The sequence below is a fragment of the Nestor notabilis genome, unplaced genomic scaffold (genome assembly GCF_000696875.1).
Source record: "Nestor notabilis isolate BGI_N333 unplaced genomic scaffold, ASM69687v1 scaffold6868, whole genome shotgun sequence".
Lineage (NCBI taxonomy): Eukaryota > Metazoa > Chordata > Aves > Psittaciformes > Psittacidae > Nestor > Nestor notabilis.
In genome coordinates, this window is record NW_009940495.1 from 18,400 (window position 1) to 33,419 (window position 15,020).

The window sequence follows — 15,020 nt, forward strand, 5'->3', positions numbered from 1 at the left end:
TGAATTTCAAATTAGGGACTCGGCTACTGACCTTGATGGAGATTCTAGCAGCAATTAGTAGTGCAGACTAACCAAAGTACCTATCAGTTGTGTTAGAGGATCATTTTCCCTCAAATTTTTAAGATGTCTTAGTTACTTTCTTAAAATGGTTTTATTGGGCAGGTGTGCTGCTACCTTCTATTCTGTTCTTCTTAAAAAATGCATTTTATCAGATAATAAGGTTCCTGTTGTGTGGATTCTCCTTGGTTTTGTTAACTTTCAAAACCAATAACTTTTATCTGTCATCTTCCAGTGATTTTAATCTCGGTGGTTTCTGTGAGTGTGGTTTATGCATCTTGTCTCAAATGTTTCCTAGCTTAAGTTCTTAACTTGTATTAATCTGCAAAAGTTTTTCTCCATTATCCTCATATCCTTAAGCTTACTTATTTTATGTATTTACTTAACTCTAATTCAGTTTTTTTTTATTTCTACCTGTGTTTCCTTAACCTAAAGAGTTGGTTGTTTTCCCGTTTATTCTTTGGTTTCTGTCCTTTTATGCAAGATCATATGTGCCTTATACTGTTACTATATTATACTTATTACTGTTTATATTTGGTTTAGGACTCTAGCAACAGGTATTCCTGAGTATGGCTTTTTAATAAACCCCAATAAGACAGTTGTGAATTTTCGTGTTGATGATATCCCAGGATGTTCCAAATTTAAACAGCTGCCAGATTGTCGTATGATCCCGTGGTGTGGTTTATTATTTGATATACAGACACTTGAGGTTTACTGCGATTACTCCAGGTAAAGAGAGTTATATGCTCCCCTGTCAGCTTTACAGTATATTGTACATAATGTCAGAAGCACAAGGGTGTCTTGTTAAGGGTGTAGTTGAATTCACTACAAAATAGATTTTACAGTTCTGTTTCTTATACATTAATCTAAACATTTTATTCTGCTGTGCAGCCTGCTATTTTCTTCATTCCGTCCCGATGGAATGTACATACCATTATGCACTGTATTGTACCTGATATTATATAACTATATTTAGTATTCTGAAATTGTTGGTGGCTTCCTGAAAGAAGTGGTATTACATGAACTACAGATTGGGATTAATTTTGTATGGACTAGAGGGACTAGTAATCCTTTCAACATCAGAGGTGTTCCCTCTGGTACACTTAGGTGGTAGTGTAGGGGAGAAGTAACCTCTCTTTAAATTAGCAACCTTGACTGTGTACACAAAGCAGTCTGAAGTGGCATAGAACTCAGGACAGGACAATGTATCCTACTGAAAAGCTCTGTAGACCCTTTACATAGACTACTAGAGATGGCACTAGAAATTTGCTAAAGATTAACAAAAAAACCCTCTGCTTAAAGTGAATGAATATATTGTTACGTTATTGATAGTGTTTAGTGTAACCAGCCCATGCATACATTTAAGTGGGAAATCTGGGGGAGGTTTTCCATCACCAGAATGTTGAAGTTATTTAGTAGTATCCCAGAACAGAAAAGCTTGGGCAGTTTAGGAAAGAAATTTATATGACATGATTTTCTGTAACAACAGAGGACTAGAATTAACAATCAGAGATTTATTTACTAGTTGTGTTTCTGAAAGAAGCAGTTTATGTTGATAAGGGCATTGGTGGTACTGGTCTGGGAGACACTACTCAGAATTCTGAGGTGTTTGTTAGAAGGGCCACCTTGCTTTTCATAAGCTTGACTTAAGTAAATGGAACACAAGGGTGAACTGAGGTGACTTCCAGCCTAAATTCCAGCATTGCATGGATCACAGAGTATAATCTGGTTGTCACTGGAATCATTAATAGTGGTCTGGCTAGACCACATATTCTAGAAATGTATTTAGTTTGTGTTTGAGCTTATTGGTTTGGGTTTTTTAGCAGGGTGAATTATTCAGGCCTGTGGTACTGAAGTCATTCCTTAGCTAACAGTCTTCATGCCACAATGTCTGCTCTCTTTCTAAGTTGAATTTAGTTATAGTCATCTCTTAGCTACTGGCTCATTGTTTAGCAGGCAATATCTGTGACATGAGAAGTTAAGAGGCTTACTTTGCAGAATTTAATTTAGTCTATTAGCCCAAAAAGTTTAACTACCTTTTTCTTTTTTCTTTTTTTTTTTTTTTCTAGTTATACCTGTACTTCCATCAGATCAAGTCTTTCCTTCAATTCAAGTAGAACAGCTGGGAAAAACATGAAATACAAATTGATTGCAGTCCTCAAACTGAAATGCCATTGTTTATTTCTTGATTTACAGGTGGGAATGTGGAAATAGATGTTTAGAAATACTGTGATTAGTGGTAAAGATCATTAGAAAGGCTTTGAGTTATAACATAAAAAGTTGATTTTGAGAGGTAATCCATATAACTTGGAAATGTTGACATCGACTAAAATGTGGGGTCTCAGCACCTTCCAGAACTGAGCCTTCACAACGTTGTTACCTTAGGTACATAAAAGAAATCTTTGAAGTTTAGCACAGAATTTTTTTTTTTTCTCTAGATCTCTAAATCATCTCATGCTGTTGAATTTGAACAATTCCTATCGTGACACTGAAGTATTCCTATATATCTGTTTCTGTTCTGTTCTAGATCAACAGCCTTAAAACAGTTCTCATTAACATCTACAAGATATTTTTACTTCAGGCTTACAGGTAGGTAACCATCTTCTGCAGTAACTGAATGTTTCATTACTCTTTCTTGTCATGTGGAGGAAAAAGTGTGCATGTCAATGTGCAGTGGTACAGGTGAGAAGTAAGTCAAGTTATTCTTCTTTCAACACTGTTCTTAGGTAACTATTAGATTCAGGATATGGACTGTATTAATGTCTGCGTCTATATGACACTTCACTAAATGCATTTTCAGTGTCTCTTGGTATGAACAGCTGACCTCAAGAAAAGCAGTCTGTTTTGCTTCCGGAGGATGACAAGAAGCCTAATCACTCATGAATCAGTTTATATTTAGAACTTTGTATCTATTAAAATCATGTAGAACTTTGACCTGTATAACGTCACCTCAAGTGAGATTACATTCTACCAGGTTAATTGCAGTTTCTTCACTGCTGATAAATGTCTTAATTGCTCCTTAGCAGTTAGTATCTTGGGTTTTGTGAGCTGTTCTTGACCAGCAGAGGAAGTGAATGTTTGAAATAAGGAGAAGGGAAAGAAATAAAAACTGATAAGTAATTTAGGAGAAAATACTAACCTCTGTACATCAAACACTTTGAATGATTGGCAGCACCAAGAAAATGTTTGTTAACACAAAAAATGTGTAAGGGTTGCTTCCCTCTTCACAGAAATCAGGTGTTGCTCTTTTGCTAGGCTTATACTTTTTAGGAAGTGACATTTTAGTTTTGTTCTTAAATTCAGCTTGGGCCACGTTCAGCCTGTATCATTCTTGTGTGCAGGAAGTGTAATTGGACTTGTCTATTACAGCACTCATGTATCAAACTTTTAAACTTAGTGTTGTGAGGGACTTACGGTTTTTCTCTGATGTTGGACGTGATTACTTAGTTACTTCTGTTTGCTTTTATGGTAACATCCTAACAAAGGTCTTTATGTTAGAATACCTTTAAAAACCTGTCCACCATGCTAACAGCATGTCAGGTTAATTCAGCCAGAGCTCTGTGATGCAGTGTGGTAATTATGTTTATCCTTTAAATATTTTATAATTTCAGAATTTCTTGAAGTGATTATGCTTATACTGGGTTCATTTAATGAACAAGTATATTCATTGTCAAGTAATTTAAAATCATCATTGTAATTGTTGACTATATTCAGCATAAACAGGATTATAATGCCACAGTCTGAAGAAAAAAACAAGAGACACCCCCCCCCCAAAAAAAGAAAAAAAAAAAACAGTTTTAAAATATATCTGAACAGAGGTGTAAGAGAGTCTAGAATACAAATAATTTTCATAGACAAAAGAGTGGGGATCCTGGTCTTTGAAACACTATGTAATTTGGAAGTCTGTTTTCCTGAATTCCTGAACGTAATTTGTTGTGGAGGTTGGTTTTGTTTTTTCTTCCTCTTGCACTGTCTCACATGAGTGTTCTCTGGCTGCATGGTCTGTGATGGAACTGGTGAGGATGTATAGTTTAACTTGCCCTTCACACAAGACAGTCACTGTCCTCAGAAGAGAATTCTATTACCAAGGCAGGTCGCTTCAAGATCTTCTTTAAGCACAAAATTTAGAAACAAAATCACATGTGTCTGACAATCCACAGATGTGTGTATATAGGAGAGGTGTCATATGCTAACAGTGTTGTTACAGCTGAAAACTGTTGTGTGCTTTTAAATGATGTATAGTGCCTAAAGTACGTAATTATAGTTCCTCTTGAAATATGATTAAATAGTCTGTTTTTGTGAACAGGTTTCACGCCTGTGTTCTCCAACTTCCTTTCAACCAGCGAGTTAGAAACAATCCTTATTTCTTCCTAAGAATCATCTCCGAGACCGCATCATGCTGCTATAGTATACTGAAAGCAAAGAACACAGGTATAGTATGTTAATGGCAATGAAGCAGCGTGGTGGTTTTTGGCTTTGATTTTTTTTTTCTTGATGAATAAATGTCTTGAATGTGCAGTCAGATTATGTAATTTTGAGATAAAGATCAAGAATGAAAAACACTGAGTGCATGGTAAGAATCGCAGGGCGCTTTTTTGTGGGGTTTTTTTTTCCTAAACTCAGTTTTCCAAAGATGCTAAAATATTTCATGTTTTAGTTTTCAGTTCTCTGCTGATACAGGAGACTTCACTGACTACATAGGTTTCTAGTAAAAAAAATCTTGGAGTGATTAGAAAGCAGGGAGAGGTCAGACGTTCTTCTTCATGCTCATAATTTTCAGTGACATTATTTTCCTGTTCTGTTTCCAGGGATTGCTTTAGGTAACAAAGGTGCATCTGGTATGTTCCCTTCAGAGGCAGCAGAATGGCTCTGCTACCATGCATTCACTATCAAGCTGGCAAACCACAAAATTATTTACAAATGCCTGCTTAAGCCTCTGAAAATCTGTAAGTATCCAATAATTGTTGGAGTTTGAAATATGGTAATTGTAATAAAACTTGGAATCTAGTGGATTTTTTTTTAAGTTTTCCTACCATAAAATGCTTTTTTAAAATGTACATTAATGAGCTTTCTGATTTTAATCAGATTTAGTATATGTAAGTAGGCAAATTAAAATGATAATGTTTTCAGCACTGCATGTTCTACAGCCTTGTTCTTATGGAATAGTTGTTGATACTTGGCACTTGATAAGTTTCTACAGTTCAGAAAGCTGAATAAGATTGGTTAATCACATAGGCATTCTCAGCAGGTTTAACTAAATGAAATATGAATCCTCAGGTTTCTATTTAAAAAAAAATGTGGATTAACTGGCAACAAAGTTTCTCCTGTGATGTAAACTCATCACCAGGGTCACTTTGAAACAGAAGCACTTGCTGTATATATAGCATATGCTATATGCTAGAGTTGAGAGGTGTTAGCAAATCTCTGACTCTTCTACTCAGTTCAAAGAAGCTGTCTGTGTACCTGGCCTATGGGGAACTCTCTCTTTGACCAGTTGTGCCATCTGTCCCCAGGCCAGGCACAGAAATAATAGAATTTTCAGTTCTAAGTTATTAAAAGCGAACAGCAGGAGGTTTTTCTGAAGTGGTCAGTGCTGTTAATTGAATTCAGCCACAGTGAAGGCCAGACTCTCAACACTGACTCTGTAATTCATGTTCTGAGTGAGTCATTACTTTGGGGGGTTTTATTATACAATACCAAGAAGTTCTTCAGCCTGATTCCAGAATAACCCCTATTTGATGTTAAACGTATCACAAGCTTCCCTTGATACCTGTGCCGAGGCCCAGTGCCCCAGAAAAAGACCAGGTCTGCTTTTGGAAGTAAGCATTTCCTTCCCATATCAGAGGTTTGCAGCAATGCCTGAGTGCAGTCTGATTTCTAGTACAGTGTAAATATATCAAAGATGACATGTAAACATTTACAGAAAAGCAGATTGTTGGGACTGCACCAGGCATGTTCTGGACAGTTACAGACTTTCTGTACGGAGCAGACCTCCAGCAGCCTCTCCCAGAGAAGCTCCTTCTCTCAGAGTTACTGACACCAAAGCTGGAGGCACCACTGGCTTTGTCTGCTTGCTGCTGGTGAGAAGCCAGTTCTGTTCAGCCCTTCTAGAAATACCAGGGGAAGGAGGCCCTCTCTATCTGCAAGACCCAGTTTCTTTTGGACATACCTGAGACTTCAAGTACACTGCTAAAAAATCAAGGGTTCCGAGATTTTTGCTTAATGGCTGCCTAAACAATTAGCAGCCTGTGACTTGTTTGTACTGTGAAACTTTTATGATGGAAGCTTTTACTGCAATCAGTCAGCAGTTCACTGGGGCCCAAGTAACTAGAATGCCATCTCGGAGATTTGCTTATTGCCCCATGAAATCTTACCTGTACTTCCACTAGCCCTGTTCCACCTGTGCTGCAAGGGTTGACTCAATACTCAGTGGAGCACTTCTGTAGCTGTTGGTCTTATGAAAAGCTTCCAAAACATCTACTAGGTAATTTGGCAGGAGGGTACCTGTTTGAGGTCAGCTTGTCATGCAACTTGAATATTTACCAGTGACTAATTTTGAGAGGTGCTTTGACTGCATCTGTATTTGTTTCCCACCTGCCTTTCTCCTTTTTTTTTAAGAGTTGGTTGAGGTCTTAAAGATAATTTCAAACTATATTTGAAAAGCAACTGGGAAAGCACCATATGCCCCATGTAGGGGCCGAGCAGGCAGGAAGGTGAGGCATCAGTGTGTTTGTATTGTAAAGCAATACAAAAACATCTTGTGATCTGCAGTGATAAGTCATGTGCGTACCCTTGGTGTGAATATTCATCATTATCTCCATGTCTCCAAGGTCCATGATCATGGATAAAGGCTATTTTATTTTTTTTTAGTCACCTGACTGTACATGGTATTTATATTTGTCTTTTCTTCCAAATGTAGTAAGATGCTAAGTCTCTGAATCCTGCAGGAATGTACTAAAATAAATTTAAAGAGCTATTGATAGATAGATGTATCTATCAGTATTTCTATTAATTTTGTTTGGACTGCATCAGATTTATTCCTGGGTAATATTATTGTAATCACCACCTCACCATGCTGTAGAGAAGGTTACTACAGTGCTGAGCATTATGTAGAGCTAATTTTAGACACTGTGTTTTAAGTTGGTCTTACTTCTGGAAATCAGGTAGCATATGTAGATGTTGGAGTAGCTGTGGCAGGGAAGTCACTGGTTCTCAGGTGGGTTCCTGCAAAGTTAGCTCAGTATCTCTGTATGGCACAGCAATCTGTAGCACAAAGATAACCAGGACTGTTAATAGTGCCTGTATTGACTTAACTACACTTTTTGTTGTCATTTTGAAGTTTGTATCGGCTGTATAAACATGTTATCCCTGTAAGGTCATGCTGTTGACAGTATTTGATATAAACTTAATTTTTTTTCTTGTATCCCTGCACATGCCTTTCCATTAATCTCCATGGGAATCAGTATCAAGCTCATAGGGTTTGGGGAGGAGGGTTTTTTCCCCACAATTCCAAAACCTGTTAAATATCAACATCAGGGGGCTTGTCAGTACAAGCTGTCGTCATTCTTCAGAGTTAAGTATTTAAAATATAGTTACTGTTTAACATCCCTCCTATTATTACCAGTGGGGAAAGAAGCAAGAGTCTTTCCTTATCATGATAAGATATAAATACATCATCTGTCTCCTTTCCAAAGACAGAACAAATGATTATTGAGCATTCTGCCTTTCTGCACCATTGACAATTTTGCCACCTCTGTTTAGGCGACAGACTTTTATTGTTGCTAGGATTTTGCATGTTCTTCCTAATCTTTAGAAAGTCCTTTTTATTGTCTATAATGTTGACATTGGACTCTGTTACCTTCATTGTTTCAAAATTGTTACATTCATAAAAATGCCATTCTCAAGAGCCTTGTTTAGTCTCCAGAATTTTCCTGCCTAAGGGTGGCTTTCCAGTTAGCCTCTCTTCTCCTAGAAGGAAACATGCTGTTGACAGTCTTACAGCAAAAGGTGATTTTATTTCTTTATTTTTTTTTAATGTGTCAGTTCCAAGCATAGGCTACTTCAAGGTCATATCTGAAAGTAGAGGGGGAAATGAAACAGTTTGGGAATACCATCCTTCTGTAGGTAAACATTAGCAACCATGCAGGACCTGTCACTTGTCATTAGCGTTGTTTAAAATAGGGGCTTTCAGCATCTTTATGTTTTGACAGAAGGCCTTTTTTGGTGGGTATAGTTATTTAATAAATAGTCTTATACTTTAAAAAGAAATAATTAAAAATCTTAAATACAAACAAAGGAGTGTTACAAGGACATAGTAAGAGGAATTTGCTCTTTGATTTTCTTGGTTTGTTAATATTTTCACATACGATTTTTAGTCTTTTTATTTATTAGCCTGATTTAAAGGTAGAAGAATAGTAGCATATTTTATTACTGCTTTTTTTGTCTCCATATTCCAGGTGTTCCAACTTTTTAATTTATCTAGTATTGATTTCATTATATTATTAGCCAGAATTGTTAGTTACTTGCAGTAGTAATGATTTCTTTTTTTTTCTGGTATTTTGGTAGGTAAGATGCAGCTATTCAGGAAGATCCCAAAGGATACTATGGCACTACTGAAGGCAGTGACAGAGCCATCGTTTTATCAAGATTTCAAAACTATCCTGGACTAACTGATTGAAGTTTATTTCTTTTCTTCTTTTCTTTTTCTCCCCCCCTCCTCCCCCCCCCAGGTTTGAAAATAAATGTTGTGTCTCCAGATGACTTTTCTTTGTAGTTTATTTTGGTAGTGGACAGAAAGCAACTTCTGTCAGAAGTTTTCCATGTTTGTTTCTCAGATACCACACAAGGACTTAAAAAGAGCAGACAGACAATTTTGTTAATACCTTCTTGTTTGTGTTTGTCTGTAAAGTCACAGGCTATTTGAAGTACTAGATGTGGAAATTACAGAAGGAAACCCAATTATTGATGAAGGGATCATTATACTATGTTCTGGATACACAAATCTACTTTCTTGTTTCAGCACGTTGTTTCTGAAGAAGTGTTCTTTGCTCCTTTGTGTTACAGACTATAATAAATTGCCTGTTAATTGCAATAACATGTACTTTTCTCCAATACCTTTGTTTTATAGTAATCTTTAACATCCTGCCCAGCTGTGTTATATCCTGAAAGTTACCTGCACAGGACAAGTGCAGTTCATGGCAGTACCTAGCAAGATGTACATGTTAGAAATGCTATGCTTTGTTAGAAATTGTTATTTGTTATACAACTAATAAATGCCAAAATTTCAGTGTCAAAGCTGGTTATGTTTAATGTATGTTTTATGTATCATAGAATCACAGAATGGTTAGGGCTGGAAAGGACCTTAGGATCATCTAGTTCTAACCCCACTGCCATGGGCAGGGACACCACACACTAGACCATGTCACTGAAGACTCCATCCAACCTGGCCTTGAACACTGCCAGGGATGGAGCATTTATCACTGCAATGCTCTTTCTGAGCCTTTTTCCTTGAATGGGTATTTGAACACCTTGTCTAAGGGCTGTGGATTCTTCTTAAGGCTCAATATCACCATGCCTGTGTCTGTGTCCTTTACAGATTTACTCACAAGAATCCAGGCTGTCCTTACAGCCTAGACAATTCTAGAGAAGTCTTCTCTGTCAGAACAGTATGAGTTCACAGCAGAGTATTATACCAAAGTTTCTGATAGGATATGCAGATGGCACATTGGGAGGAGAGTATGCTGAAGTAGAAAGTGCTTAGTATGCAAGACTTCAACACATTTGGTTTCGTGTTTGCATGCACATGCTTACTCAAGTAACAGTTACGCTATTCAAGAGAAAATAGTACTTACAGTATGCTTTGTTTCATATGAATAGGAAGGGGAAGATTGTAGCACTAATCTGACTGGAATAAGGCTACAGTTCTGGCACAGGAATTTTAGTAGAGGTCACATTGGAAGTGCCCTGAGAACAGAAAAGTAATGTTCCTGCAGGAGTTGCTCAACACATTTTCTACATGCCTACTTTGGCTAAAAAGTAACTTCTGCTAGTGCATTTCCATGCCTTGAGCTGTAGTTACTGGGACTGTCTTCCCCCCGCATCTCCTCCCAGGCTGAACTCTGTGTCCAGCAACCCACAAAGTCTCTCTTCTGCTGAATGGGAAGGGGCAGCTCAAAAGCCAGGAAGTCTGTGAGTGCTATGACAGTAGCTTGAGACAGATTTATGGACTTGACAAGCTTGTTATATTTAGTTTAATTCTATTCTCAGCTTGCGTCTGCATTAGTCAGTGTGTTTGGTTTTTTAAGAACAGATCTCTAACCTACTTAAACTTGCTGCATATACTCTATGTATGATATTAATGAACATCTAGCTATCTATAGTCAGAGACATGAATATAGAATGCATATTTTAGTTAATGAAAAATCTTACTTCTGTATTTAAAACTTTCATATGAACGTATGGTCAAAATTGCAATTATATTTAGTAATCAAAACCCCACATTTTTTTATGGAAGTCGTTTATTACTCAAACTTAATACATTCAAACTTAATTTGAAACAGGCAGAGTGGCAATTCAAATATTCCATGTCATTTTCAAGAGCATCTGCAGTGCATAACTGCAGAACATCAAGAAGTTTGCTTGGACCTTTGTGATTTGTGAGATTTCTGCTGACAGAAGCTGTGTTTCCATGCTGTGGTACCTGGTCACTATTGACTTGAAGGGCTGGGGCTGTTGGCAGGTTACCATGGGGAACTGAGGACATCATCATATCACTGGCCAAGTCCATGGCTCTCAGAAATAAAAACATGGGATGCCCAGGCACTTAATTGTTTTGCAGGTGATACTACTCATCACACATAGTGGAAGGGCCAGGAGGCTCTGGCATGGCAGCTGCTGTGCACACAGACTGTTAACACTGCATTTCCTTTCTTCCAGCAGGCAGAGGCACAGTGTGCTGCGGATCTGGTGTGGCAAGCTAGATGCTGCTGTTTGTAGTACCATCACTGCCCAGGAGAGTTACTGTCCAGGCCAGTTGCAGGACGGGAGGTTGCAGCAGTAGCTATGTGAGGGGGATGCTAAATATAAAAAAGAAAAACCTAAAAAACCCCAACCTATTTCTCTTTCTTTACCCTGCTCTTTGCTTAAGCAGCAAGATAAAAATCAGTTACATTTCAAGGTGTCATGTAACTGCTTTTGCTCTCTAGTTTGTTGGTCTCATTCATCTTTGCTGTGTGGCCGAGTTCCTGTTACCTCTTACAAAGCTCTACTAGTGTGTAGCCTATCACAAGGCTAAATACTGAAATTACTTCCATTTTCCTTAATCTTTCTCCCCTTTCCTTGAATCTCTTAATTAGTCAGCCTAAAGGCTTTGTCATACCTCATCCTCATATACTTTCCCTATATTTTTTCAGAGGTGCTGCTTGCTCAGGTATCTCAGCAAAAGGACTTCTCCTCTCCCATCACTGCAGAGAGGTGAGGATCTACAGGCCAGTAGAGGAAAACCCATTTTTAAATGAAGATTAATTTCATTTCATGGTCATGTCTTGTCATATAAGGTTGCAGCTAACTTAAAGGCTTCCATACATCTGCACTTTTATTACATTATTTAGTTAATGTGTTCCGTATAATTAGGGGGAAAAAATGGGCACATTTGTTTTCCTGGTATTTTCCATTACAATAAATTCTGGAATCTGCTAAGGTAAGAGATTTGTGCAAAATTAATTACTCAGATTTATTTGACGTACGTTCTTTTAACTGCTGATGCTTTATTTTTGCCCTTTGCAGCACTTGGGAATATGGATTTACAAAAAATAGAGTGTAGTGAACAAGAGGAGTCCTTACTCTTCAAGAGCTTCCATTCTACATCTCTCAGAGGAAGGTCAGTGAATGAAATCTAGGTGCTTGTGTTCTAATTTTTATGTTGCTGATTTTTAGGAATAGACTAGTTCTTTTAGAAGTGAAGGAAGACAGGGCATTTGCAATTACTAGCAGGCTTTGCAAGTTTAGAGAGTGGCTGGAGAGAGACATGAAGTTGGTAATGCATGAAGAGGGTTAAAGCAATGAGGCTGGTACTAGACAGGTATGTAGGATTCAGGACAGGTTGTAGGAGGGACAAGATTAATTTAAATTGGTTGAAAATAAAGGAAACATAGCAGCACTACTTATAGAGTGCTGGTGACTGGCTGTAAGCATATGAACAACACGTAAGCCAGGTTGGTTAGATACCATACTACAGCTAATTGTGTCTAACAAAGGCAGTCTTACTTTTTCTTACAGATGGATACAATAGGTATTGATTCTTTTGGATGAGAAAAGTTGCAATTAGCCTCCTGACATGAAAACACTTCTGGTTGTATAAAGCTTGGGTCCTTGCTTCTGCTCATTTGTTTGATCAGATTGAAGAGTGCTACCAGAGGTACAAACACACAAGGAAGAACAGCTAACAGCACGCAGATGGCCAGTACCCAAGGTGGATAAACTTTCTCCTCCTTCATAGGGAAACCTTCCTATGGAGATAAAAAAGCAAGCAAAAAAAAAAATTGATATGTACACTTACACTGTGATATGACTTGCATTTGCATTTTCTTATGCTGTTATAGTAAGGACAGAAAAAGTTTTACTCCTGCTCTACAACAGCACTCAGTGACCATGTCCTCTCTATACCCTTCTCATGGGTTTAAAGATGGCTGTAAATAAATGTTTTATAGTTTCAAAGGTTTATAGCTGGAAGTGTGATACATTCCTGGGGACACAGGGGTTGCCCAAAGTTATCAAACCTTCACGCTCTCTTGCTTAAGATCTGATTATTCTTGGTAGTGACTCAAAGGTTACCTCATTTCAGCAATTATTGGGCATGCTGTTTTCCAAATAGGGAATATTTATATGAGAGATTTCAAGGGAATTACAATAATGCCACTTCTGCAAGTCTGTGAGTTTTATTTTGGGATGATAATACTCCATGGATTTTGGAGGAGACGCTGCTGCTTTGTAATCCTTGTGCAGTTTAAGACCAGAATCAATCTTCAGGCTTCTAGCAGAGTGTATTTGAGAGGGATCCAAGAAACTGCAACTGACAATGACATCCAGATCAGATGCTTTCAACATTGACATGTCTTTGGTGCTGAATTAAACCAACACTGTTCTCAGACTGCTGCCTCCCTCTGTGTCTTCTTGTCAAATATATATTAATCAGGGCCCCAGTGGTATTGGTAGTTCTCACTGAGAAATGTTTTCATCCCTGGCATCTGTTATGACACTCTAATGCTCTGCTCATGCATCTGCTCCACCTCTGAACCTGCTGTAGGTGTGGAACATCTGTGAGACATTTTCTTCAACAGTTCTCTGCATTACACACATCCATAAGAAATATGGAGCATAAAATATGTGGGACTCCTCAAGAAGAGGCTCTTAAGAGAAACACATTTTAGTATGCTCTATGCATATTGGAGCATATTTAATATGCTCTCTGCATATTGAAGCCTTCTCATTCTGAGCATTGCATCACTTCAGGCTGCATTATGTAGCTAAGCAGTAGGTGGCAATGATTCTAAGGGATCTGGTAAGGGAATAAAATATACAACTCTTGCTTTTATTGAAAGTTTCAAACGTACTCGGGAACATACATATTTAGGATTCCAGGCTGCATAGCTTGATGGCTTCTGTATCTGAAGAGTAACAAAGGCCAGGAAGACAATTAGCAGGAGCAGAGGGCTAATAAACCTCCATGTGATCTGCCAGTAGAGATTGGGTTTTCGTCCAGTCATCCATTTCACATCGTTACTGAACCTTTTAAGAGGAAGCAGATGTCAGATCTAAAGGGTAACAATTTCATTTTTTCATATTTTCTGTAAGTTTTAAAACTTCCATAACTAATTTTTAAACAACTTTTGCACTACTACAGCTCCCTCAATCTTTTCTATTCCATACCCTTCTTTAATAACTTACTATAGACTTAAGTAAAGAATAATATCAATAAAGTAGATCTGTATTGATCTCTACCAGGGATGAATAATCTGTTTATATTGTCAGTTTATGTTACCTGAGCACCAAGTCTAAAGTTTCTAAGCAGAAATAAGGGATGAAAATATTACAGCAGTAATATAATACAGCAACCTGAGCCAGCATCCTCTGCAGTCAGTAGTGGCAGTCATTTGGACATGGAGCTGATCTTTTACATATACCTCTTACAGTTTTGTACATTGAATGGGCAGTAGATGTATGATTCCGATAGTTACATGACAACCTGTATCTATCAAGTTGTGAAGAGTTTTGTGATCTGGAAAAGGAACTGTTATTTTTGTGCATGTGTGTGTTCAAACACCAGCTTTGTCTTTGATTCTGTTAATCTAACTGAAGATATTAGAAATTCTCTTGAGAACTATGAAAAAGTGAATTGACTGTGCTCTTTTCCCACAGTATATGTATACTAGTACACCAAAGAAAATACTGGTGCTATGGAATCCAGACCCTATTGTAGCATGTGAAACCAGATTTTATTGCTACTTTCAAATCATGGAAGATTGAGGGTAACTGCATGGGCAGCAATACGAATATGTGAAATTGTTTATGATGATATAGCTCATGACTGAGAGTCATCATCAGTTAAAGTGGGAAATGCTCCAAGGTTGTAATAATAGATTTTAAAAATGTAATGCAGGGGGTTTAGCTGTAACTGAGGAAGAAGAGTTTCTTATTTTTAAAATCAGAGCCTAGAGTAAAGGCTTAAGTTGGGTTGATACTGGAACACCTTGATATGCAACAGCACTGGTCTGATATGAGTTCATTGCCTATACATGTACAAATTGATCCACAAAAAAAATAAAGACCTTTATGGCCCCAGTGTCAGAGTAAGAATTGGAAAGGTGAAGGCCCAACACCTAACTAAGTAAATTACAGAGGGGAAATGATTAATCTTTATTGGGAACTGGGGAAATTTCAGGACTCGAAAGGCCCTGAGTAGGGAA

The 15,020-nt window shown here is 37.7% G+C and overlaps 2 protein-coding genes across 2 annotated transcripts in view; one reads left to right on the forward strand and one right to left on the reverse strand.

The window, feature by feature from the left end:
• TERT (telomerase reverse transcriptase) overlaps nucleotides 1–8,726 on the forward strand; it is a 26,531-nt gene extending 17,805 nt beyond the window's left edge. Inside the window, 6 exon segments of the mRNA XM_010020376.1 lie at nucleotides 601–786; nucleotides 2,127–2,253; nucleotides 2,585–2,646; nucleotides 4,364–4,488; nucleotides 4,866–5,003; nucleotides 8,623–8,726. Of these exon segments, the coding sequence (XP_010018678.1) occupies nucleotides 601–786; nucleotides 2,127–2,253; nucleotides 2,585–2,646; nucleotides 4,364–4,488; nucleotides 4,866–5,003; nucleotides 8,623–8,726 (742 nt within the window).
• Nucleotides 8,727–12,317: 3,591 nt separating this feature from the next.
• Nucleotides 12,318–15,020, reverse strand: part of SLC6A18 (solute carrier family 6 (neutral amino acid transporter), member 18) — a 25,799-nt gene continuing 23,096 nt past the window's right edge. The window contains exons 11-12 of the mRNA XM_010020377.1: nucleotides 13,680–13,842; nucleotides 12,318–12,563 (exon numbers count right to left, since the gene is read on the reverse strand). Of these exons, the coding sequence (XP_010018679.1) occupies nucleotides 12,318–12,563; nucleotides 13,680–13,842 (409 nt within the window). The remainder of the gene's footprint in view (nucleotides 12,564–13,679; nucleotides 13,843–15,020) is intronic.